Source organism: Emys orbicularis, chromosome 2 (genome assembly GCF_028017835.1).
Source record: "Emys orbicularis isolate rEmyOrb1 chromosome 2, rEmyOrb1.hap1, whole genome shotgun sequence".
NCBI lineage: Eukaryota > Metazoa > Chordata > Testudines > Emydidae > Emys > Emys orbicularis.
The window spans coordinates 239,760,682-239,785,520 of NC_088684.1; the positions used below are offsets into that span (position 1 = coordinate 239,760,682).

Genomic DNA, 24,839 nt, shown 5'->3' on the forward strand with positions numbered 1-24,839 from the left:
TCAGGGGGTGCAGCTGGCTCAGAATGCTAATTGTGGAACACTAGATGTACAACTACCTGTATGGCCACTATCTCCTAACGCCACCAGAGCTTTTCCTGTTTAAAAAAAAAACAAACACAAAAAACCTTGGAAATTCCATGGCAAAGAACGCCGTTAAATGCAGGGTTAAGGTTGCTTGGGGGTATGTCGTACCCCTGTAGAATGCTGTGTGGAACAAAACTCAAACTACTGAAAACCAGGAGATGCACAAGTAAGGTTGTGCATGCAAGCTTACCTCTGCCCTCTTTCCGCAGTGCCCAGTTAACACACATACCTTTGCTCTGCCAACCCCGCAGCCGCTGACATGTACAAGCTCTTCACGTCCTTTTACAGCCCATTCACTGTCACCCACAGGATTACATCTAACAATATTACAGGACAAGAAAAAAAAAAAAAAAAAAGGCTGCCCACCCCATGTTCCATCTGTTCCATGGAGCTGGCAGTAGCCAATGGGAATTATTTGCATATACTCCAGTTGCAATAAGGATGCTAGGTGTACCCACACTAAATGGTAGAGACGGTAGTTGGGCCTGCTTGGTAAGTGTGTTGGTGATGTGAGGACATGTGGAACACTCTGAGGTATGTGAGAGAGCAGAGGAGAACTTCGGACAGGAGGAACTCTGTGTTTTCCACCCTCCGATGTCTGAACAAAGGGAGGAGCTAGGTATGTACCTTCAGGATCCTGTGTGCATCAGTACAGTGCAGAATCATTAGCAGGGCACAGGGGCTGTATTAGAAAGTGTATTTTCAGTAGCGAGCTGGCATATGAGCAATCTAAGCATTTATTATCTATGCACACTCCAGGCAAAGTGAGTGTGCTCAGTGGCAGATGGAGCTGTACTGAAGAGTGGAGGAAGTAGTTAGCTCTGCTTGGTAGGTGTGTTAGCGAGATCTATGGATGACTTGGAGATGTGTGACAGAGCTGTGACTGAGATATGAGGAGATCTGTGTGTGTGTGTGGAAAGGCACGAGGTGGATGTGTACCTTCAGGATGAAGTATGTCTCAGTTCTATGTGGAATTGTGTAGGTTATGTCAGTAACAGGGCACGGGGCTTTAATTATAAAGGATATTGTCAGCTGTGAGGTGGAATTTGAAAGGATTCTAATGCTTTCAGGATGGCTAAGTGAAAGTGTAGGTTGAGATGGTATCCTGTATGTAACAGTCGCCCTACACTTAAGCTGGGAGGTGCGAGTCCCAGCTCGCATAGATGTACCCACTGTGCATAGCTAGGGTGGCACGAGCAGTGGCTTGAGCTACCCGCATGAGTACAAACCCACCCAGACCCCCTGGGCACATACTACTTGTGAGGCTCGCCCAAGCCACCGTCCTGGCTACACTGCTCTTTTTAGTGCACTAGCTCAAGCAGAGCTAGTATGGGTATGTCTATGAGACCTGGGAATCACCTCCCAGCTGAGATGTACCATCAGGGCACGGGAGCTGTAAAAGGCTGTAAAGCGGTTCTCACATTGTACATGTATGATATTCTTTCTGGGGAGTTCGCGAAGTGTGACAGTGAAGTGGAACCTTCTGAATCTTTATAGTGCCACGGGCCAGTGAGAGTACATGCACAGTGAGGCATAGCTGAAAGAGGCTAGAGGGAAGCTAGCATGGTCAACCTTCCCCTACCCGTTTTTGTCCTTTCATAGTGTTAGATGGAATCCTGGGGGTGACATTGAATGGACTAGAGAAGAAAGTGAAGAGCTTGAATATTTCAGCAACTGTGGGGTCGGCAGAGTAAAGGTACGTGTGTTAACAGGGAGCACTGGGGAATTACTGAAAGAGGGCAGAGTTAAGGTTGCATCAGCAACCTTAACTGTGCAATTCCTGATGTTCAGAAGTTTGAGTTTTGCTCAACTCAAGGTTCTCCAAGGGGACGACATGCCACCAAGCAACCTTAACTTTGTGTTAAAATTCAATAGCAAAAAAATGATGTTAAGGCAATATGAGTAACTGGGTGGATTTTAAAGCAATAAGAAAAGTCATCCTCAACCTTAACTAGAGTGGAGCTAGCATCCCACTATAATAGAATGTCTCTCTTTATCACTGTTTTATTTAATATATTTCAGAGTAATTTCTGTAGAAAATCATCACTGACAATGTTGTCCTTAAAACGATATAACATTATACCCATTTAGTTTATATTGGAGATCTTACTCTGCCGGCCTCTTCCAAAGCTTTTTGATCTTTTGATGCCTGACCAGCCACAGAGCTCAGTCGAATAGCACTTGCAGCAATAACGAAAGGAATGCAGGCCACGATAAGCAAAGTTAATCGCCAGTCATATACAAAAGCAATAATGATGGCGGTCAGAAGGGTAGAGGCAGTCTTAGTGAACAAGCCAAGTCGGCTTCCAGTAGCCTATTAAAAGCAAAAGAGTCCAAAGTTAGAGTTAATTCCTAAGACACAAAATAGAGATCAAATGTATGAAATCATTGTTCACTCAGGATCAAATATTCAGAGGGAGAAGAATCGTAAATGTTGTGCATTTAAAATGGACAATTGTATATGCAAAAACCCATATGGACAATTACGTATGCAAATACCCCTAGCTGTGGGTGAGGTTCAGGAAGCCTGATGAAAATGTGGCCACATGGGCTCAATTCAACAAAAAATATCAGGGTCCTCCTGTGCCACAACAAGGCACAGAAATCATGAAGAGCCAACAGCCTCTAATTTGGGGCATGTCAGTTATTGGGTGCCCAGCTTAAGGCACCTAGGGCCTGATTTTCATAGGTGCTGTATATCAGCTGGAGATAATGGAAGCTGCAGGTTCCTTTAATTAGGTACTTTGTTTTCAGCAGTGTTAGCAGCAGGAAATGCGCGTTCACACCAAAGAGCTCTTCTCTCCCTGAGGATCTGAACATCCATGTCATCAAGAAATGTAAAAGTGATAATTGGCACAAGGGATCTATGTAAACTGTGACAATACTCACGGCTCAGCTGAGAAAATAGTGGATTTTCCAGCTGGGGACCAAAGTGGAAAATGGGTGGGGCGGGGGGGGGGAGGGAAATGATTCGATTAGCTCTGAAACAATAAAAAAAAATTTCTTTGGTCGAATAAAAAAAATAGTAATTTCAAATTGACCAAAACATTTTGGTTGACTAAAAACTCCCCCCGCCACACACACAATTTTTTTTTGATTGATTTGGCCATTTTGCAGTGTTTTTCTTCTCTTTTTTATTTGGTCAAATTTGAAAATGAAATGCCATTTCAAAACAAAAGTAGAAATGGCATATGTTTAAATGGTCAAAATGAAACATTTAGACTTAAATCAAATCTCCCTTCCTATCTCTTTTGACTATTAGTCACATTTTACCTGAATTCATTAATAGATTTGGGGTCCCTAAAAATACATATTTCAGCAAAAATACCATTCACTGAAAACATGTTGGTCAGTTCTACTCATGCCTGCAGATGAAATGGAAAGTTCTGTGGAAACAATCCATCTTTCAAATATCGCACTGTGGACAAACCAAGAAAACCTTGGGTGGGAAGTATGAGTCTTTCTTTGCTAGCCAGAGGCTTTCCTGCTCTCAAGAGACTTGTGTTCAATAAAATTATAAAACCAAACCAATGCCAAGATGAATTATTGCCATGTACTCTAGGGGCTTATACATAAAGATCACTGTGAGACTTCAGCTAGCACAACATACTTAGTTACTTAGCAGTAGCCGTGTTGGTTCCAGGTGATTAGAGATACAAGGTAGGTGAGGTAATATCTTTTATTGGCCCAGCTTCTCTTGGTGAAGAAGACCTAAAGAGCTCTGTGTAAGCTCGAACGCTTGCCTCTCTCACCAACAGAAGTTTGTACAATACAAGATATTACCTTACCCACCTTGTCTCTCACTCACCGATATTTCTTTGTTCTCCGGAGCAGGGGCTCTCACCCCTTTTCTTTCTGAGGTCCCCCCCCAACATGCTATAAAAACTTAATGGCCCATCTGTGCCACAATAACTGGTTTTCTGCATATAAAAGCCAGGGCCAGCATTATGGGGTAGCAAGCAGGGCAATTACTGGGGCTCCATGTCACAGGGCCCCCCACGAAGCTACATTGTTCAGGCTTTGGCTTCATCCCCATGTGGTGCGGCTCAGGGCCTTGGGCTTCAGCCCCATGAGGTGGGGCTTTGGCTTTCTGCCCTTGGCCCCAGCGAGTCTAATGCTGGCCCTGCTTTGCGGACCCCCTGAAACCTGCTCGCAGCCGATTGAGAACCACTGCTCTGGAGAATGCAATGTTCTGATGTTCATTTTGATCTATTAAGCTTTTTTATAGTTTGGATCCCATGCACCTGTTTTACCTTGACAGCTGGGATGATGGACCTTGTCCTCAAGAATTAAGTTGCAGTTTTTAAAGATTCAAGTAATTGTACGTTTGGTCAAATATTTGATTGATTCCCACCCTGTGCTGGCCAGTAAAGAGGAGATGGGAGGGAGTATGAAATCTAGTGAGTCTGAGGATCTAGTGAGTCTAGTGAATCCGGGAGTCAAGGAAGCATTTTTTTTATTTTGTTAAGACAAGTGAAGTAGAAATTTAATTTTATTTTAAACTATTGAATAAATAAGGAAACTTATTACTCTTTGCTCATCAGTGAATTTATTTTAAAAAGAATGGCTGATGCGTCAGAATTTTTTTGATGGAGTCGTGGTGGGAAGGAAAGGGGAGATTGGCAAATTCTGCAGAATTTGCCACTTACCTGCAGGATTTTCAGTGGCTCCTATCCTACACCACTCCCCCAAGTCACACAGTCTCTCGTGCTTCTGCCATCACTGATACTCTGTATTAATGACAACTCACTTCACCCCATAAAGCCCACATAAACAGGCTTCCTGTGTATGAAATGCAGTGGACAGAGCTGGGAAGAAGAAATCTACCCATGTCAACATGAGGCCAGGGCATTGGCTGCAATGCAATTCTCCCACACTACAGCCCCTCCAAGCAACTGAAGTGGGGCTTTAGGGCCACTTCATACACTGAAGACTTTGCTCCATCATGCAGTTTAAGTGGTGCAGAAGTGCTTACACTGGCCCTTGGACATGGCTAACTTTTAGAGTTACTAAGGTGTTTACTTAGCCGCTTACAGCAAGGAAATGGAAGGTGTACGAACATCTGCCGAAGCTTTAGAATCGTCACAAATTGGGACTAGTGAAACTGTTTCCGAGACGTTGATAGTGTGATATTTAAATGTGTCAGCCAGTCTCTAGAGTAGATTTACCAACTCGTTTTCCAAAATAACTTCATCGTCCCTTGCCAACACTGCAATTCACATTTGTAAGCAAAACATACAAACAAAAACAAACATACCCCTTTGACTTGTGAAGCATCTGTAGCTAGTCTGGTTAACAAAACCCCTATGGCATTTTTAGGATCGTCGTACCACCCAATCTCCTGCAAGGGAATAGATGGTTCAGTTATTTTTGCTTTTGCAAATGAAATGTTCTTATCGTAACTCAGACTTGTCAGGGTCATTAGTACAATGTATGGACATTTAAAGCTTGACTAGCACGTGAGTGTGGGGAAGAGACAGAGCCAACATAAGCACTAAGATACTCACTCTTCTTTTGTGATGAATAACATTTGTCAGATAAACTGAAAACAATCTTAACATAAACTATTCTTACCCTCAGAACATTAAACTGTTAACAATCCAGGTGCTAACAACTTCAAAGATTTTAGAATTTAGAGTCAAGTACATGTCATGCACCATAATGACAGGTTTCAGAGTGGTAGCCGTGTTAGTCTGTATCAGCAAAAAGAACAAGGAGTACTTGTGGCACATGTACTCCTCATTCTTTTTGCACCATAATGAGAGTGCCTTCCACGCCCATACCAACATCTGATAGGCACAGTGCTCCTCTCCTACACCTTTTATATTACACTGACTTCTGTAGAGCTATTCCTGATCGATATGGGTGCATGCGGGAGGAGAATCAGCTTTATTATCCTTAAAGGTAGTGGAAAAGAAGGAGAGGTTTGGGTTTTTTTGTAATTTTCCCTCTCCTCCCCTATCCTCTTAGAATGCTCCTGTGCATATGCAGAACCCTGTGATACCAAGTGCTACCAATGGGTGTGCAGGGTGCCTAATCGTTCACCCATAGAGAATCCTCTGCAAGGAACAAATAGAGGAGTGTCCTTTCCCAGGGATCCATCAGCAGGGAGTATCCAAGGGCAGTCATGTTGCAACAGTATTATTGTAAATCATTCCTGATCCAGCTGGTCATCTTGACAAGAGAAATCACTCTAGTGAGCAAAGATAATGCTTTGAGAACCTATATACCTGTTATGATATGGTCCGTTTGCTATGGAGTTTGATGCAAACAGATCTAAACCTATTTATCTAAACATTTATATCATGACCATCAGGGTGAGATAGAGATTTAACTTCTGTTTTGTTAATCTCTGCAAATATACCAATGCACTCAGATACTTGCATGTTTTATACACTCTTCAGTATGGTCGATATTGAAAGAGATGTCATCAAAATTAGACAGCTCTCCTAGCAGCACTGAGTTAATCTGTACATGCTTTTGCTTTATTTTGTTTCGCACGTGTGCTCAGAGACTTGCCGCTTGTGCATTGTTAAAGTTTCACTAAAAGGATGGGTTCTCTCCAAGCTGTATTGGAGGGAGGCTCTACACAGGCTGCAGGGAACCAGGAATTTTCATGGTGTTACACACACATCAGCCCACAAAAGCCATCTGGCTCACATGGCAGGAGTGTTGCATATTTGCTGTCTATCGCTCTGACCCAGAAACGTGGCCCATACCTGCTGAAGCAATGCTTTGAATGACAAAGATCGCAATCTCTTGGTCAGAACTTCCCCAGACTTTCCAAACATGAATCCCTGAGAAGGCAGAATGGGAAATAAAACAGCTGAATTGTATGTGCTGGGCTGTACAGTCATATTTAGAACAACCTGCTGTAAATGTGATGATATGTCAACCACTCAGCCACACAGTTTACATAGTGTTTTGGGATATAGTTTCACATGTTAGTTTAAAGCTGGTGAAAGGTACCACACACATTCCTGAAAACTGAAGTTTCCTCGTACTGCGCCCCCCCCCCCACCCCCCACGCTTTCGCAGCCAGCTGCAGAGGTCAGCAGTGGAGTCACCTTCCCTGCTTACTCATTCCTTAGCCTCACTACTCACTCTGCTATGTAACAGTGCCGACTGGGCCGGTGTTTTTTGTAACGTACACACCAATGTAGTGGAACTGGGCTGTGCCCAAACGCATTCCCCCTAGGACACAGAATGGTCAGCAGCACCTTTCAGACATTGCTGCCCTGGGCTGCTTTGTAACTGGCAATCGGGAAGGGTATGGCTCTGTATTCCATACCAGCCACTTGAGTCATTCAGTGGCTTGGCTCTGGAACAGTTTTTAAGAAACATAGTGAATACAAAGTTGCATTATGTCCCTAACATAGCCTCTCAACGAGATCTGAAAATCTTGACCATAATGTATGTGACCAGATACTCAGCTTTGACTTTTCAATGTAGTGAAGTTTACCTGGATTATGTGTGTTACTAAGCTGATCACTCCCAGTACAAGACACATTAGAGAAAGCAATGTGGTGGTTTTGCTCCTTTTTTCAGGATCTGTTTCTTGAAAAGCCTATGTAAGAAAAGCACAAAGTGACCACCAGTTACAATAGCTCAGGAAACACTGTAGAAACTATTGAACTTCACCTTCTCTCAGCTCTTCCCCGGCACCTGAACTCTGCCACCTCTCAGCTTTCTGCTGCTGGCCAGGAGGTCACTCCACCTCTCCCAGCTGACCTGCCTCTCATCAGCTGCTCCTTCTCCAACCCTCCACCAGACCCTCTCCACATTTGCCTGGGAGCTGCAGTTCCACTAAACCCTGCCTCCAGGCTGCCACTTCACCAGCTCTTATCTGCCTTCCACTGAATGCTGTCGCTCCGTCAGACCATCCACCTCCCCTCCAGCTGACTAAAACACCCCTCTTCTCTTGCCCGAAGATAAAAGATTTCCTAAACATCTTGCTCCAACCATTCCCCCTGGCTGCTGCTCCAACTCCCAGCAGCTTCCAACAATCATATACTGGAATCCACAGGAAGACTCCATTTCTTTCCTGCAATGATTCAGGAATTAAGGGGTTAATTATTCAGACGGTCCCATGGACGTCCTTGGTACTTACAACCATGTTGGAATGCAAAGTACCTTGAAGGAGCTTACTGTCTGAAGAGAATGGGTACAATGCAAAGAGTAGGGTCGGGTACAAGGCAGGGAATGTGCTCAACAGTGGAGAGTGGTAAACGAAAACTGTGAGTTTCATAAGGGAACGTGATTTGCTTCACTGGAAAGGTGAAGTCATTCCAAATACGGGGCTGGAAAATAGGCAAGAAATCTCAAGTGGGGAGAGGAGATCAAGGGCTTGATCAAGTTCCTACTAAAGTCAATGGAAAGACTTGTAGAGTTCAGTGACGGTGGGAGTAGAAGGAGGCTCTAAGGCATCACTAGAGAGGACTAGCTGGAGGGTCGAGCAGGATTTAAAGTTCTGCATTTGTGCCTGGTTCGTTAGTTTACCATACAGTTCTGAACTTACCCCAATGATTTTTCCATATAGAACAGAAAATGCAGGGTGGATGCCACCAGAGAAGGCAGCAGCAATCACGCCAAAGAATATATGCAGCCACTCAGGTTTGTTCAGAGCCAGAATTCTGGAATAAGGCACAGCCGGGAGATTTTCCTCCTATATAAGAGATAAAATTCAACTGTTCCCTGAAAGTTGTGGAACATGACAATTTCCTCAGCTAGGGGGTAAATCAGTAAACTGTCCTAGCAACTGTTCACAGATAATTCGCCCCAGCCTCCAATGTACACACTGAATGAGCAAACATATTGAAGATTTGCCACTCTGTAATTTAAGGTCTTAAAACTGCAATTGCAAGTCAAAAAAATCTGCAGGCATAAATTTAACAAAAGGTTAACTGGGGTGGGTGGATGGGATGGGGTATATATAGTTCAGTGAAATATCAAATAGGGTCAGTGACCATGGATTGCAACTTTAACACATGGATCATTATAACGACCTAAAAGTCTCACTGTTCAGAGCACAAAGAGATCAGTCTAGTTCAGCCTCTGCTAAATGCTAGTGGGTTGGCAGTAATACAATTGGGTCTACTTATGTCAGTTAGTCTGTATTTTGTAAAAGACAAAACAGACTATCATTACCAGATGCATGGAAAAGGCATATGAAACAGTGATTTAGGCTTCATTTCCCTTGAAAAATACATGGCAGCTCAGTTCAGCTTCACTGAACTATTCAAAATGTCCATACATTTGTTGAGGAAGTTGTGGAAAATGAAATGAAAACATAGGAACTGGTACAAATTATTAGATGAGGTTTTCAGCCAGTTGCGATGGCCTCGCCTGGTTATCTTTGCCTGTGTTTCAGAGACTGGAAAAGCCTGTCCACACTTCAACCATACAAGCCTGCTGAACTTTGTGACATCAAAAATTGCATGTCTTCCCATCTGATTTCTTCACTTTACTGCAAACAGTATGAATTCTGAAGCCATGTATCTTGCCATCTATTTCCTCTGACAAGGCCCAAATGCAACGGTTATGAATAGATAAAAAGTGTGTTCTGGACTTCTGGGCATTGTAAGAATGCATCCAGTGCTTATTGTTTGCATCGTGTTCTACCAGTAGACTGTACTATAATAAAAAAAGAGCTCCTAGAGCAGGGTTTCTTCACTGGTGGGTTGCGACCCAAAATTGGGTCATCTGAACATGTTAAAGGATCACAGGGCTGGATGGGCTCAGCTCCCCTCTCTGGCTTTGTGACCAGGTGCACGTGGTCGCAATGCCACTCTCACAAATTTGGTCTGGTTGGCCCCCTCATCAGGGGGGCCAGGCCAAACCTGAGCAGTGCTGCAACTTCTGAGGTTGCAACACCTGGAGTAAGGAGCCAAGCCCAGCTAGCCCTGCGGGACAGGAGCTGGGAGAACAGCTGGTATCCCAATCTCTGGTAAACACTGGCTCCCTGATGTAACCCCCACCTCACAGCTGGGCAACACTCCCTCTTCCATAACCCTTGTCCTGCACCCCATTTTGGACCCCATGATGTAGCCTTCCCCCACAGCCAAGTGATCCTCCCTCTGTCATACCATCTATCCTGGCTCCCAGCCCCCTCACCTCCTTCCCTCAACCTCTCACTGTAACCCTTGTACCCCAAATCCCCCCACTCCTTTACCCTCTTCTCTCCAGGGGCTGCATGACATGTCTGTGGTTTTTGGGGAGCTATCAGTTTGCCACCCTTCCCCTAGACCTGTCTGCCTCCATATCCTTCCCCCAGCCCCCAACTGCACCTCCACACCCCTCTGCCCCCATTTCCTTCCCCAGAACTTCCAACTTCTTCCTCATTACATCCCCAGAATCCCAGTCTCTCCATTTTACCTTCAGCCCTTATTCCTCTCCACCCCTTATTCTCCCCCCCCATGGGCTGTGTGTGTGGGAGGGTTGTGTGTTTTTGGAGGGGGTGTCTTGGTTTACCACCCCTCCCCCCAGTTGCTGGTGGGGGGAGTTCCCCAGCTATTTACATCTGGCTAGAACATCTGGAATCTTAGCTCTGAGGCCCACCAAGCCCCTGACGGATCCCTGCAAAGGGGGTGGAGGGAGGAGTATTGAGTCTAGGAGTGTCTCAGGAAGTCTCTGGGTCATAACAGACCATTACAAATAGGGTCTGAGCTGAGAAAGGTTGAGAAACAAACAGAAACATCTGGCAAGGTTAGGTACGTTATGGATTCTGAAATTGTATTCACTAATCAAACCTTTTATTATAGGAGAAATCCCAGCAAAACTCCCATTGATTTCAAAGTCAGCAGGATTTCACCCTAAATTTATATTCTAGCTCTTTGCACTGGCAGATGATTGAAAAATGTTCTGTAGGTCTTCTACAACCAGCCTCATACAAGGATGTGAATAATTATACTGTGTGCAGTTCAAACTATATATATTCTGCAATAAAGTCCTTGCTTGGCCCCATGGCCAAGGTCTAATCCAGGGACCACTGAAATTCTTTTAATTGACTTCAATGAGTCCATTGAAGCAGGGCCTAAAACCTGAAGCCCTTACCTGGTTTTTATTCAGTTCTAACTCAGGCAAAATACCTTAACATGAAGGGGAATTTTGTCTGAATAAAAATAGAGTAAGGACCTCAGGAGCTGGCCCAATTGAAACAGAGAGAGAGGTGGTTGGAGAAAAGGTAAACCTTTTCTATCGTTTTAATTTAGGCTGCATTTCAAAATAGAGTTTTGAACATTTTCTCTGTTTAGTATGTGACCAACACTATTATTAATTTTGATAATTTCCATTTATATAGCACCTTTCATCCCAAAGTGCTTTAAAAACTGGTATACATATCACAAGGATCGTGTCATCCACTGGTAAAATGCCATGTCTGTGTAAGTAGGTATAATTTAATTACTTGAGTAGGAACTTGGCCAGGACAGTGGCCTTAACACCGTAATCTTATGAAGTTTGACAAGAGGTTGAGAACTTGTTTGAACATCTTAATAAAAAGATAACAAGCATAAAGCTCCTTAACACCATATTGTGTATCAGGTTAATTTGGTCTCAAGAGGTCAGACTGATTTATTTAGACCTGTGTTCTCCCTGAAGATTCCCAATTCAAGTATTCACCCAGGTCAATGATGCATATGACACAATCATAGCAAAGGTGACATGGCTTAAGGCCTTTTAAAAAAAGAAAATAGAATCACCTTTGTTCCTATTCTCACAAGCTATCACTAAACTTTAGGATTAAACTAAATGTTAACACTAACCTCTTTCTCCTTTGTTTTCTTCTTCTTTTCAAACGACTTTTTCTTAGAAGAGGTCTTTCTGCTTTTATGCCTTCTGGATCCCTTAGGAATGCTTCCCATCTCAATGATTCCTGGTTCTTCAAAACCACCAACATCAGTCAGGTTCTCCATCCTGAGATCATTTAGATCCTCTTCCTCATAGTCTTCATCTTCTGACATCCCATTTTGAGTGTTTCCACCATGACCCTAGTGACAAGCAAAGAACAGTGATACACAGTCACAAGACACTTTGCAGCAAGGGGAAGGAACAGTATACTTGGTATGGAAACAAACAAAAACACTGGTTTCATGGTCACTTTCACATTGTAATTTGTATAGGCCAAGTTCTCTGCCAGGATAAGTTGGTGCAGTTGCAACTTAAACCAGCAGAGAATTTGGCTCTGTATGTCCCCCCCCTGCTATCTATAAAGGTCAGTCAAATCTGGGATCTAACAGCTCTATGAGGTCATCCACCTCTTCTGCTCAGTTATGTTTTGACTCATTACTTTGGGTAAATATGAAGCACTGCTACCGGTGAAAAACAACCACTTCCAACTCATAAAGAAGATTGAATGATCAACTTTCACTCAACTAGAAAACATGCAGAAACTGCAAAGCGAAAATGGCCCAGCTGTTTGAGTGCAGAACCTGCATGTGTCAGCAATAGTATCAGTGAGATCATAGGCGCCGACACTGTGGGTGCTCCGTGGCTCAAGCACCCACCCAAAAAAATAGGGGGTGTTCAGCTCTCCCATGGCTGGATAATGTTTTGTGGGCCCCTGGGCTGTGGCCCCGCCCCTGCTCCGCCCCAAGGCCCCGCCCACCACTCCACCCCAGGGCCCCTCCCTTGATTGGCCTCTTCCTCCCTAAGGCCCCACCCGCACTCTACCCAGAGATCCCATCCCTGCTCAGCCTCCCCCTCTCCCTCTCCCCCCCTCCCCCCGAGTCCCTGCCCACAGGTCACACAGGAAGGGCACCCACCAGCGAATACAAAAATCAGCACCTGTGAGTGAGATATACAGATAATTTTCTGGAGTAGAGAGATGGCCAGTACATCTGAAGCATTTAGTCAGGAGTGCTCGATCACATCTCATTACCTGCTGCATCACAAGAGAATAGTAGACACCCTTCTGTGTCATGAGTTCATTGTGTGTTCCCTGTTCAACAACAACACCGTTGTGAAATCCAGCAATAATGTCAGCTGTCCGGATTGTGGAGAGCCGGTGAGCTATCACAATGGTGGTACGTCCAGCCCTAGCCTTACCGGGGGAAAAAAACGATAGATTTACTTTAAAATGTGGTGGGAAAAAAAAAATCTCTACCTAACAGCACAGCAATAGTGTGGAAAATACAAGCGTAAAAGCCCTTCTGACCCTTTATAGCTGATCATTATTTCCATGCATACTGTCTGATTTAACAGCCAAAGGACACTTCTGATTACAAAATATACATTTATAATAATGACAGGGAAAAGTGGATTAATTTTATAGGCTACTATGCAAGTACCAATTCCTATAGCTAAGGTTGCCTGACACTTCCAATTGTAAGATGCTTATAACTTTGCCAAGATTTAATTATTTGGGCTGAAACTTTCCATGCTGGTAAATGCCTCGGCTGTCTTTTTTTTTTTTTTTTTTTTAATTTCAGCAAAAATGGTTCAATGGTTTCTCAGAATGAGGTTAGAGAAAAAATAATGTTGTTTTGCACATATTAAAAAAATTCTTATAACTGTTTGAGAAGCTTTATCACCTAAATGCTCGAGAGCAGGGACTTGAAATTTGGAGGAGATGGGCATGTCTCACTGGTTATCAGGGATGTGCCTTTTACCATTCCCATGAAAATCTGTCCAAATGTGGCCGAGTTATGAGGCTCTGAAAATCTCAATTTGCATGTGTTCAGTAGAGACTTCTTAGAGCTCAACAGCTAAATTCCCCAAAGAGACAGTCTGAGCTCGCTGCATTGTATGACAGGAGTGCACATGCGCCATCCCCACAGAGAGACTAAGCATGTTCCAGCCCAGGACTGTGGGGCCTGAGCAGGACTTTGCCTGCAATTTCTCCTCCCTATAGTCAGGGGGAGTTGTGGCTCCAGGCACAGGAAACAAGAGTAGGGAGAGCAAAATGAACAGTGATTATGGAAGGAATCAAAGTTATGCAGGAAACCCACCTTATTTGTTGCAGAAGTTGTAAGGTGTGTAGTGAATGAGGCAGAGAATTGCAGGAAAAGAAAGGATGGTCTCGTTGTTATAGCAGTTGAATACTGCCCTGGAGAACTGGATTCTAGCCCTGTCTCTGCCACAGAGTTACTATGTAGGGTGACCAGATAGCAAGTGTGAAAAATCGGGACAAGGGGTGGGGGCAAATAGGAGTTATATAAGAAAAAGACCCCAAAATCATGACTAGCCCTATAAAATCGGGACATCTGGTCACCCTATTACTATGTGATGCTGGTACTAATTGTGTAGTCCTCATTTTCTGGATGCCTGACTTGAGGCAGTGGGGTCTGATTTGCAGAAGTGCTGAGCATTCACGGCTGCAACTGAAGTCAATGGGAGATGTACTTTTAACATATATAGTGCTGTATAATGCACAATTCTCTGAAATATTGAGTCCTGGGCATCGCAGATCATGCACCCAAAAGTAGTATGAACTTTCAACATTAACATCTCTGTGTCTCAGTTCCCCTTCTGTAATATGGGAGTAATACTACCACCTTACCTGTCGGGGGTGTTGTGAAGATAAATTCATTAGTGTTTATGAAGCACTCAGATACTAGAGAGATGAGAGGTATAAAAAAGCCCATGAGGAAGTTAATAATTTTGCTTTCAGAGCAGGGTTTGAATGGCATGGGGGCATACATTGAATGCTGAGGATAAAAAGAAATATTGACTAGCACTGAATGTTGAATAGCACCATCCTGTGCACTGAATGAAGCAGGGGCCCTGTGGAAGAAATAGTATGTGATTGTAGCAATGGGACTCACCCCTGAGGCACCTCCTGCTGTCTCTTCTGGCAATTAGCTCATCCAGCCTCTCGAGCACCCTCTGCTGGCCGGTGTCCCGCTGCCGTTTGGCTCCATGTCCCTCCCTGGACTCCAGTGCCTCTTTCATCTCTCTCTCTCTCTCTCTCTCTCGGGGTCTCCCCTCCGCGGGGAACCCCCATCCCCTATCCCTACTTCACCTCAGTTGTAGGCTACTGCCAGTCACCAACTAGCCCCCGTGCCCTGGGGCAGACTGCAGTGTAAGCCACTCATCATAGGCAAGGTTGGGTCTGGACCTGCTGCCTCTCTCTGCAACCCAGTGCCTCTATGGGGCATTGGATAACGCCCTGCAGCCTGGGGAGTTACCAGCTTTTTAGCTCCCCAGCCCCTCTGGCCTTTCCCCAGCCCTGCCTCACTCTAGGCACCATGAGCTTCCCAGCAGCCAGGCCCTTCTCTCTCTGAAGGCAGAGAGAGATTGCCTGGGCTCCTCGCTCGCAGCCTCTTATAGGGGTCAGCTGGGCTCTGTTTGGGGCGTGGCTGCAGCTCTGCCTGCTTCCCCCCCCAATCAGCCCAGTGGCTGCTTTCTCCTCCCACAGCCCTTTCCTAGGGCTGTTTTAAGCCCCTCAGGGCAGGAGCGGGTGTCCACCCTGCTACAGTGATCATGTAACCGAAGACTGTCCCCTAATGCAGACACACAAGGGTTTATTAATGCTGACCAAGCAACTTTAATTCGGTCATTCCCTACATTTTGAGTGCTTGACTTTGGAATCTTAATGGTCTTTTCATGTAGTGTGTGTGTGTAATTCAGTATAAATAATGTTATTATCTATGCAGCATATAAGGGCTCAGCACCCAAATACTACCCTCAATTACACCGTGCACTACCGCTGATATTAGGGTTGCCAACTCTGACTGAAGCTATTCCAGGAGATTTTTTTTCCCAACACGACAATGTCATTTTCTTAAAACATCCCATTAAAATCTCCTGGATTGCTTCCAATGGTCACTGGGAGATCGATGCCGATTCTGGGAGACTCCAAGCCAATCCTGGAGGGCTGCAAACCTAACGGATATCAGTGTGGTCAGATGGGTATAAGTGAAGGCAGAATTTAAGCCCATAGACTTAAAATTTATTGCAGATAAATGCTGGGGGCCATATAGTGCCCTTGAGCCATGCATAGAACTTATGCTATTCTGTGTTTACTATTACTGAGTACTAGTGGGAGGCCGGCTTTTTTATAGAGCTTATTTTTAGGATACACCACTGGTTATATACAAATACACATCAGAAACTTAAAGCAGTGCTGCAGCCCAGTCCTGTAGGCCTCACTCAGGCAAAGCTCCAGATTCTGTCTCCGACTCACCGTGTGTCCACTTGACCTGTCCGTGCCTCAGTTTCCTCATTTGCAAAATGGAGAAAATAATTCCTAAGTCCCAGCAGTGTTATGAAGATTATTAAAACATCTGTTTAGTGATTGGAGAAGACACAGTGCTGGATAAGCACAATGTATTTTTATTATTGCCCTGTAGAAATCCATACAATGCTGGCACCTTGCTTTGATAATGTAGGAGTTAAATTCCTGATGCCACATTCACAGTTTACCACCAGGCAAGCAATTGTGATGTGAGGCAGGATGTGGTGCAGGCCAGCATTAAAGAAGACGACTTCTGTCCACATGCAAATATCCTGGCAATCAGGAATGACGCTAACAGAAACAGAGCCTGTGATTGCTTTAGGGTTACCACCTGTCTGGGTTTTATCCGGACAGTCTGGCTTTTGGCTTCTGTGTCCAGGTGCGATTTAGGGTTTCCAGGTGCCCAGCTTTTGGTGACTTGGCAACCCTATGGCACCTGAACCAAAAGCTCAGTTACCGCAGGGCAGGGAGAGTGCCAGGTCATTAATGCGTACCAGCCTCTGCTCAGCCGGGCCACCTCCTACCTGCAGGCAAGCTCCTTGAGATGGTACAGCGAGCAATGGGGGGCGTGGGGAGAGGAGCGAGTGATGGAGGCAGGGCCTCTGGGAAAGAGGTGGAAGACGGGGAGGGGCTTAAGGGGTGGCAACCCGAGATTGCTTAATGGAGTTTTGATTAAATATTACAGGGTCATAGCCTGACACCAAAATTTGAGCATGCATCCCTATTGATTTCAATGCCCTCCTTGAAACCAGTGGAGAGCTGTGCTTAAAAACGGATGGCATGCTATAGTCTTTAATGTCAAGCTTGCCATATGGTTGTTGTGCTTCTTAATATTGATTGATTGATAACTCTAGCAATAGGATTCCTACCTTATCAAGAGCTGCTTGCACAATAGATTCACTCTGAGTGTCCAGAGCAGACGTGGCTTCATCCAGCAGCAGAATCCTGGGATTCCTTGCCAGGGCACGGGCAATAGCAATTCGCTGTTTCTGCCCTCCGCTCAACTGAGCTCCCCTTTCCCCCACCATGGTGTTAAATTTCTGAGAAAACAAGAGGAGCACAGAGATTGCAGAAGGGGTCAGTTGAAATCCTTTTACACCCCCACTCCCATCATATTGTTACCATCACAAACAGAAATTCCCTCTTTTAAAAGTTTTATGATGGATACTCCAATAAACGCTTTAAGAATAATTACTTCTAAAAGAACTGTCTTGGCCAATTACATTCAGTGTTTTTGGTAAAAAAAAAATCTCTCATTGTCCATAGAAATTCCTTATCCACCCTATTAAAAAATGTTGCCACGTAACATACAGTTAGTATTGTAAATTAAGAACATTGTGGGCCAAATTGTCAATTGGAATAAATGACAAAACATTAGTGAAAAACTAGTGAAGCACCGTCTATTTGCACCAGCAGAGAATTTGGGCCACAAAAATTCAGAAGACCCGAGAGAGAGAGAGAGAGAGAAAGAGAGAGAGAGAGAGAGAGAGACCAAAGAATCCGTCATAGTTATAAGGTGCTCAAAAGTACATGAACTCACATCAGGCAGTCTGGATATAAAATCAAAAGCATTGGCTTCTTTAGCTGCTTTCTCAATTTCATAATCAGTAATACCCTCTCTGCCACAGCAAATGTTCTCAGCTATTGTTGTAGCAAACAAAATAGGCTCCTGGCTTACAAGGCCAATATGTTCTCTTAGCCACTTTATATTAAGTGTCCGAATATCTCGTCCATCTAAGGTAATCTGAGTGGAAAGGCATAAATGAAGAGTTTGGGGAAATGTATTATGTTTAAAATAATTAGTTGTTATAATGGTAAAATAATAATGATATAATAATTGACTTAGGTATTTGTTTAGCAGCTTCTCACATGGAATAAAGCAATAACATTTAAACAAAATGACCAGGAAAAATTAAAAATATATCTTCACGATCACCTCAGATTAGAAGAATGGAAGGAGCAGGATAAACAAAAAGGATATTGTCGGAACAGTGTTTTATGATTGTACTTTGAGAATTAATGTATGATTTGATTTCATCCTGCCAGCCACCCTTTTTGAATAGCAGAAAGGAATGACAGACCAGAACAATCCTTATGATTGATTATGGTCACCCTTTTGTTTTAGGATAAGTTATAATGTCTACTATGGTTTCCTATATGTATTACAAATTAGGCACTCTAGTTAAATATACATTTCTTTGTTTTAAGGTTTTAGTATGTAAGAGACAGGATCTTGTATTGTATCTATGTTAAGGAGATTAGAGGAATGTTGAGGGCCTAAAGCCCCAATGTGAATTGTTTTAGTTATAAGATTTAGCAAGGCTTGATTTACAATGTATTCTGCTGAATATAAAATACTGCTGTCTCTATACCTTTGAAGGTTTCTGTAAGAGATTGTTTGTGTGAATGAGGAATGCGTGCATCAGGAAAAGGTAAGGTGTGAAAGCTATCACAAATGTCCAGATGGTCAAGAAAAAGTGAGAGACTTGGAAAGACCAGGAGACAATCAGTAAACATCCAGGTTTCAGAGTAGCAGCCGTGTTAGTCTGTATCCGCAAATACAATATTTGCAAATGCAAATACAAAAATCCGCAATAGTCTGTATTCGGATATGCATCCGAAGAAGTGGGTTGTAGCCCACGAAAGCTTATGCTCTAATAAATTTGTTAGTCTCTAAGGTGCCACAAGTACTCCTGTTATTTTTGAGTAAACATCCATTGTATCTGATGCTAAACATGTTAACAGCATTGACGACCTCAAAGGTGAGGCAGGCACCACCGAAGGTGAGACAACAAATAGGAGATAAGGATGGGAAGCCCGACAATAACCATCAAATGATAACAGCAGAAAACCCCAAGATTAACACCACTTAAGGACAGGATGACATTGCAAAATTCATGGGCTCAAATGGGAATTTAGAACTATAAAGCTGGGGTGTTTTGTCATGGAACTCTGGGTTCAATCCTGCAAAGCCTCGGAGCACCGGATCGTGATCGACTCGTGCTCAATCTAACTGGCCATTAGATTGACTCGAGCTACAACTAACTGGTAACTATCAACATAAACTGGCAGGAGTGTGTGTGTGTGTGTGTGTTTGTGTGTGTGACTAAAAAGCATATGCTAACTGTTGTATTTTCAATAAATGCAGTGTATTTGCCTTTTCTCCCTCAAAAGATCCCGTGTGCTTTGTATAGCATAACAATATCCTCAAATATTTAAATCCAAATTTTGACTTCCCTTCATATCAGTAAAGTCCTATCTAGGTTTTTACAATATTCTCATCATCATGGCATACAAGTAATGAAAAATCAGTTTCAGAATTTCGTTGGATGCTACGTATCTTTTGTTCTTTTAAGAATCCAATTTTGTGTAATGTCCTTTTAAAATATAGGTGTAATCTAGTCAGGAAATTAATCTTCATCCTAGTAGCCAGGAATATCGACAGTTCATGCAAACTAACCTCTCCTTGGACTGGATCATAGAATCTCTGTAGCAGCTGAATAGCAGTACTTTTGCCACAGCCACTGGAGCCAACCAGAGCGATGGTCTTCCCCGATTGAACTTTCAGGTTCAGGCCCTTGAGAATCTGGAAATATCATCTTTATAGGTTAGTCCAGTAAATATAGAAGAGCTACTTAAATAAATGGTTTGTTTAGAAAAAGATCTATTAAGATGCTTGGCATCATGATCAAGCCAATAAAGAGAGGTCTGGTCTAACAGTGTATTGAACTCCCAGGCCTGCTTTCAGTCCTTTGTTCCAACCCTGGTTGGAAAGCACTTTGAAGATGACAAGAAAAAGGTTTTATTACTAATAACAATCTTGCTTTGTTCTATTCTTATTCTATAAAGACTGCCCTAAGAAAAAACCTTTGGCTCTGAAAACAAAGTGGGTGTTTTAATATCCCCAATGGAATGAAGAGTCAGGGTTTGACAATCTCTAGTATTTACTAGGGAGGGATTAGTTATGGAGTAATGACACTTTTGTTGCTATGTTCACATTTAGGAACATTTTACCTCAGTCCGTTTATCCCATCTTATAAATGTCTAATATTATTAGTGGCCAAAATATTTGTCTCCTATGGGAACTCTTATGTATATTGACATTTAGGCTGATTTATGACTACACTTTTTTTTGCAATAGAAGATCAAAACAACAGTAATATTGTTCTCGTCTCCTTATACTATACCAGAAGAGCTCCAGTTTTCCAGTAAGCTGATAGCAGATAAGCTTTGGTGTTTGCTTGACCAAGCAAGAGCATCATTCTCCACCCCTTTAACATCATTTCTCATCACAACCATCCCATCTCTAACCTCCCTTTTTAGGTAAGGCAGGAAAGGGCATGTCAAGTTAACGCTGACAATAACTAGAATCTTCAGCTCTCTGTGACCCGGTTCATTCCAAATTTAGGTACGAAATGGAGATTGCCTTGATCTTGTATGTTGATCATCTTTGGCTGGTTATTGATGAGAACCAGGTATCCAGGATGATTCTTTTAGCTTTGCCAGCTACCTCTGATACCATTAATAATGAGCCACTGCTGACACAGGGCGAACTCTGGAAGGGATGGATGGAATCATTCTTGAATGGCTCCATCCCATTCCAGCCACAGGCCCAAAGGGTGGCTCATCCGGTCCAGAGTTTCTCTTGTGTAGAGTGATGTGGGATTCTGTCTTGTCACCCTCCTGCTCAAATTTGTATGCAAGACCATTAGGGGAAGACAGTGAGAAAGTACAGACTACACTGTCTTCAGTATTCAGATAACATAGCTCTAGGTCTCTGTTTCATAAGACCCAGCTGGGAGAAGTTGACTGGCTTAGCCAGCAAGTTACAGGGTGGGTTTGATGCAGGCAAGTCAGCTATGACTCACCTCAGAGATGACTGAGTTTATGCTTGTAGGTTGGAGGAACCCATCCGAAGAACTGGCACAGCTAACAGCAGCACACTCAAGTGAGTTTGTAACCTGTTGGATCCACAGCTGCTTTTGCACGCAGGAAGCAGTAATAGCTAATAGCATTTTGTTTGTCATTTACACTTGGCCAGAAGGTTCTGAACTTTCAATTCTGGTACTGATGTCAATCCAGAAAGAAGTATTGGATTACTGCAAAGTACCATACATGAGACTGTACAACAAGATGACTCCCCTCACAAACTTCAGCTGGTGGAGAGTATGGCAGTCTGTTTCTTAGAGGGCATTATCTGTAGGGAGAATCTTACCTCCATGCTCTGTGATCTGCACTGGCTTCCATTTCATGGTCAGGAGTGATATAGAATAATGGCTTTAACCAATAGACCTTAAAATAGGTTGAGTCCTGGCTATCTCCAAGATTACCTCTCCCCACATGGGATGTCACAGCAGCTGAGATCTTCTGAAGCACTGACACAAACAGCTTTCTGGATTTAACCACATGAGGGCTGGTGGTGAGGCATTCTTGGTGAGAGAGCTTGAAAGAAGAATTTGCTTCTGATTCAATTCACCAGAGGCCAAATTTACTCACCTTCAGGTTATGCTGTAAGTCCCATTTGTTCTCCCTTGCTTTTTCCAGCAGGTGAAAATGAAGAAAAGGTGGATGATGGTGGTGAAGACAGAGCTTTAGTTTTGGAAGTACATTCATCCTGCATTATTGTTGTATTTTTATAACTAGTATAATAACATTTCACTCTCATATAGTACATTTCATCCATATATCTCAAAGGACTTTAAAGAGGAGGTCAGTATTACTATTCCCATTTTACAGATGGGGAAACTGAGGAAGAGAGAGGTGAAGTGACTTGCCAAGTGTTACTTTGCAGGACAATGGCAGAGCTGGGAATAGAATCCAATGTTCTTTCAACTAGACCATACATCCAGAGTACAGGATGGACATTTTATTTTAATTCATTTTTTTTAAACACATTAAATTGATAAAATATCAGTTTTCTTTTTGGTCACACAGATAATGGCAGCAGCTTTTCACTGCAAAGATTAATTTAATAAGATCACTTACTTTAATATCAGGTCTAGATGGGTAACTGAAATGGATGTTTTTGAATTTAATGTCTCCTTTGAGCTTGTCTGGTCTGTATCCTTCCTTGGCACTGCTATCTAGAAGACGGTGCTGGAGAGAGATTTTGAAAAGGTATTACACATTTTTGTGATTTTACAGTTGTGGCTTTTGATGGATAAGTTGTTTAAGACAGTAAAAGAAACACTGCAACACTACATAGCAGTTTAACTGATCAGTGGTTGCTGAATTTCACCCCAGAGGATTCTGCATATCAGTGAAATGCAATCCTTGTGTATACCCTGCAAAGCATTTTGGGATAGGGGACATGGGAAGAACAGGAGTAACTAGAATAATAAAACATCAACTATACCTTAAATCATCCATCTCCCAACATTTACAGTGGACCCAAATCCCTTAGCTCCCTCCCAACATCTGCTTAGGCAGAATGTGGGTTGAGAACTAGTTCTTGGAGGAATGATGCAGCCTGTAATTGTTGGTGGGCTTAAAATGCACAAGCAAAATAAACAAACTGGGGATTTATTACAAAGTCTTCACCCCTAAAAAGATACCATCATCCTGAGGCTCCCTGGTCTGAAGTCCAATTGAAAATTAGCCTGGCGCTAAATAGCCTGACCTGGAATTGCTCCTCCACTTCCCAGGTTGCTGATCTCTGTTGGACTGACACTTTTCAATGACCCAGTAACCACCGGCAGAGTTCAAAACTTCTCTTTGAGTAGGAATGGGAAGATTAAAGGCGACCTCCTCGGCTCTCTCTGCTCCACTCCAAGACCAGCACAACCAAAAATAAAACCAAACCCTTTGTCTCTGAGTTCTGGTTTCCGATTGGTTCTGGTAGTAGCTTCCAGCTTGTTCTATCTCCATCCAGGACTCTGCCCTTATATAAATCGATGGTATGCCCACATTTTGAATACTGTGTACAGATGTGGTCTCCTCATCTCAAAAAAGATATACTGGCATTAGAAAAGTTTCAGAGAAGGGCAACTAAAATGATTAGGGGTTTGGAACAGGTCCCATATGAGGAGAGATTAAAGAGGCTAGGACTTTTCTGCTTGGAAAAGAGGAGACTAAGGGGGCATATGATAGAGGTATATAAAATCATGAGTGATGTGGAGAAAGTAGATAAGGAAAAGTTATTTACTTATTCCCATAATACAAGAACTAGGGGTCACCAAATGAAATTAATAGGCAGCAGGTTTAAAACACATAAAAGGAAGTTCTTCTTCACTCAGCGCACAGTCAACTTGTGGAACTCCTTACCTGAGGAGGTTGTGAAGGCTAGGACTATAAAAGCGTCTAAAAGAGAACTGGATAAATTCATGGAGGTTAAGTCCATTAATGGCTATTAGCCAGGATGGGTAAGGAATGGTGTCCCTAGACTGTTTGTCAGAGGGTGGAGATGGATGGCAGGAGAGAGATCACTTGATCATTACCTGTTAGGTTCATTCCCTCTGGGGCACCTGGCATTGGCCACTGTCGGTAGACAGGATACTGGGCTAGATGGACGTTTGGTCTGACCCAGTACGGCCGTTCTTATGTTCTTATGTATGTTCTAGGCAATCTGGGAAACAGAGTCCTGAGCCTCTGTAACCATTGTTGCTGTAGTCCGGGGCAAGTCCCCTAAAGACTTGCTTACTGTAATAGGTCAGGAACAACCAACTCCAGAGGTGGTTACACAGAGTTTGATCAGCCTTAATTTAGTTTCTCTGGGCAAAATTCCACACTTTGTTACATCCACACAACCTCACTGAAACCAATAGACATTTATGGCCATAACAGAAGACAAAACTCAGCCCTTTGTTCTAAGCTAATATGAACGTGAGACTGCAGATATATAACAAACTGCTGTACAAAATTCTAAGAGTTAGTTACTGAAAGTGTGGCATCCCTCTTCCCCAGCAACAGTATTACCATAGCTTTTAACAGCACTGTTAATCTCCAAATCAAAAGCAGTTGAACTGAAATCATGTCTACTCCATATACTTGTGTTTTAAAGAGCAATGTAATCTCACTTAGCTCTTCACCACTTACTCTAATAAATAAATAAATAAATAAATAAATAAGGGAATGACAAACCTAACAGGAAAGAGGGCCCCAATCTGTAAAGTTGAGCTATAGATCTGAATTTCCCCCAAGTTTGCAATAAGCATATTTAGGGCTTTGGTTAAGGCTCGAGTCTTCTTAATATGAATAGAAATGTCGTCTTATTTTTGTTTTCAATGGTATGAGTCTATGGAGTTCATCCACTTTTTGAATTTTTTGAGAAATAAATCAGAAATTTCAGACTGCTAGAAAAGCAATATTAAGTACCTTACTGATAACCTTGTACACTTCATAGGCAGCACCTCGAGCATTGGCAACACTTTCTAAGTATGGGTAGCCCTGTCCGAGATAGAATGTGCCACGGAGCAGAGATAATAATACCTACAGGGAACAAAAACAGGAGCTAGCGTACAGTGGTTCCAGACCTGCAGTTTTCTTAGTGCTAAATGTCATGGTAATCCTGGTGGTTCTGTAAGAGCTTTTCCAGAAATAATATAAAAAAAGAAAATCAAAACTAAAATTTCAGGCTGCATTT

General features: G+C 43.0%; 1 protein-coding gene across 1 annotated transcript in view; it reads right to left on the reverse strand.

The window, feature by feature from the left end:
• The window catches only part of LOC135873831 (ATP-dependent translocase ABCB1-like), a 72,201-nt gene that overhangs the window by 17,615 nt on the left and 29,747 nt on the right, over positions 1–24,839 (reverse strand). The window contains exons 9-20 of the mRNA XM_065398444.1: positions 24,572–24,685; positions 22,244–22,354; positions 19,719–19,844; positions 17,799–18,002; positions 17,128–17,298; positions 12,962–13,123; positions 11,841–11,882; positions 8,603–8,749; positions 7,547–7,651; positions 6,804–6,881; positions 5,342–5,425; positions 2,195–2,398 (exon numbers count right to left, since the gene is read on the reverse strand). Coding sequence (XP_065254516.1) covers positions 2,195–2,398; positions 5,342–5,425; positions 6,804–6,881; positions 7,547–7,651; positions 8,603–8,749; positions 11,841–11,882; positions 12,962–13,123; positions 17,128–17,298; positions 17,799–18,002; positions 19,719–19,844; positions 22,244–22,354; positions 24,572–24,685 — 1,548 coding nt within the window. The remainder of the gene's footprint in view (positions 1–2,194; positions 2,399–5,341; positions 5,426–6,803; positions 6,882–7,546; positions 7,652–8,602; positions 8,750–11,840; positions 11,883–12,961; positions 13,124–17,127; positions 17,299–17,798; positions 18,003–19,718; positions 19,845–22,243; positions 22,355–24,571; positions 24,686–24,839) is intronic.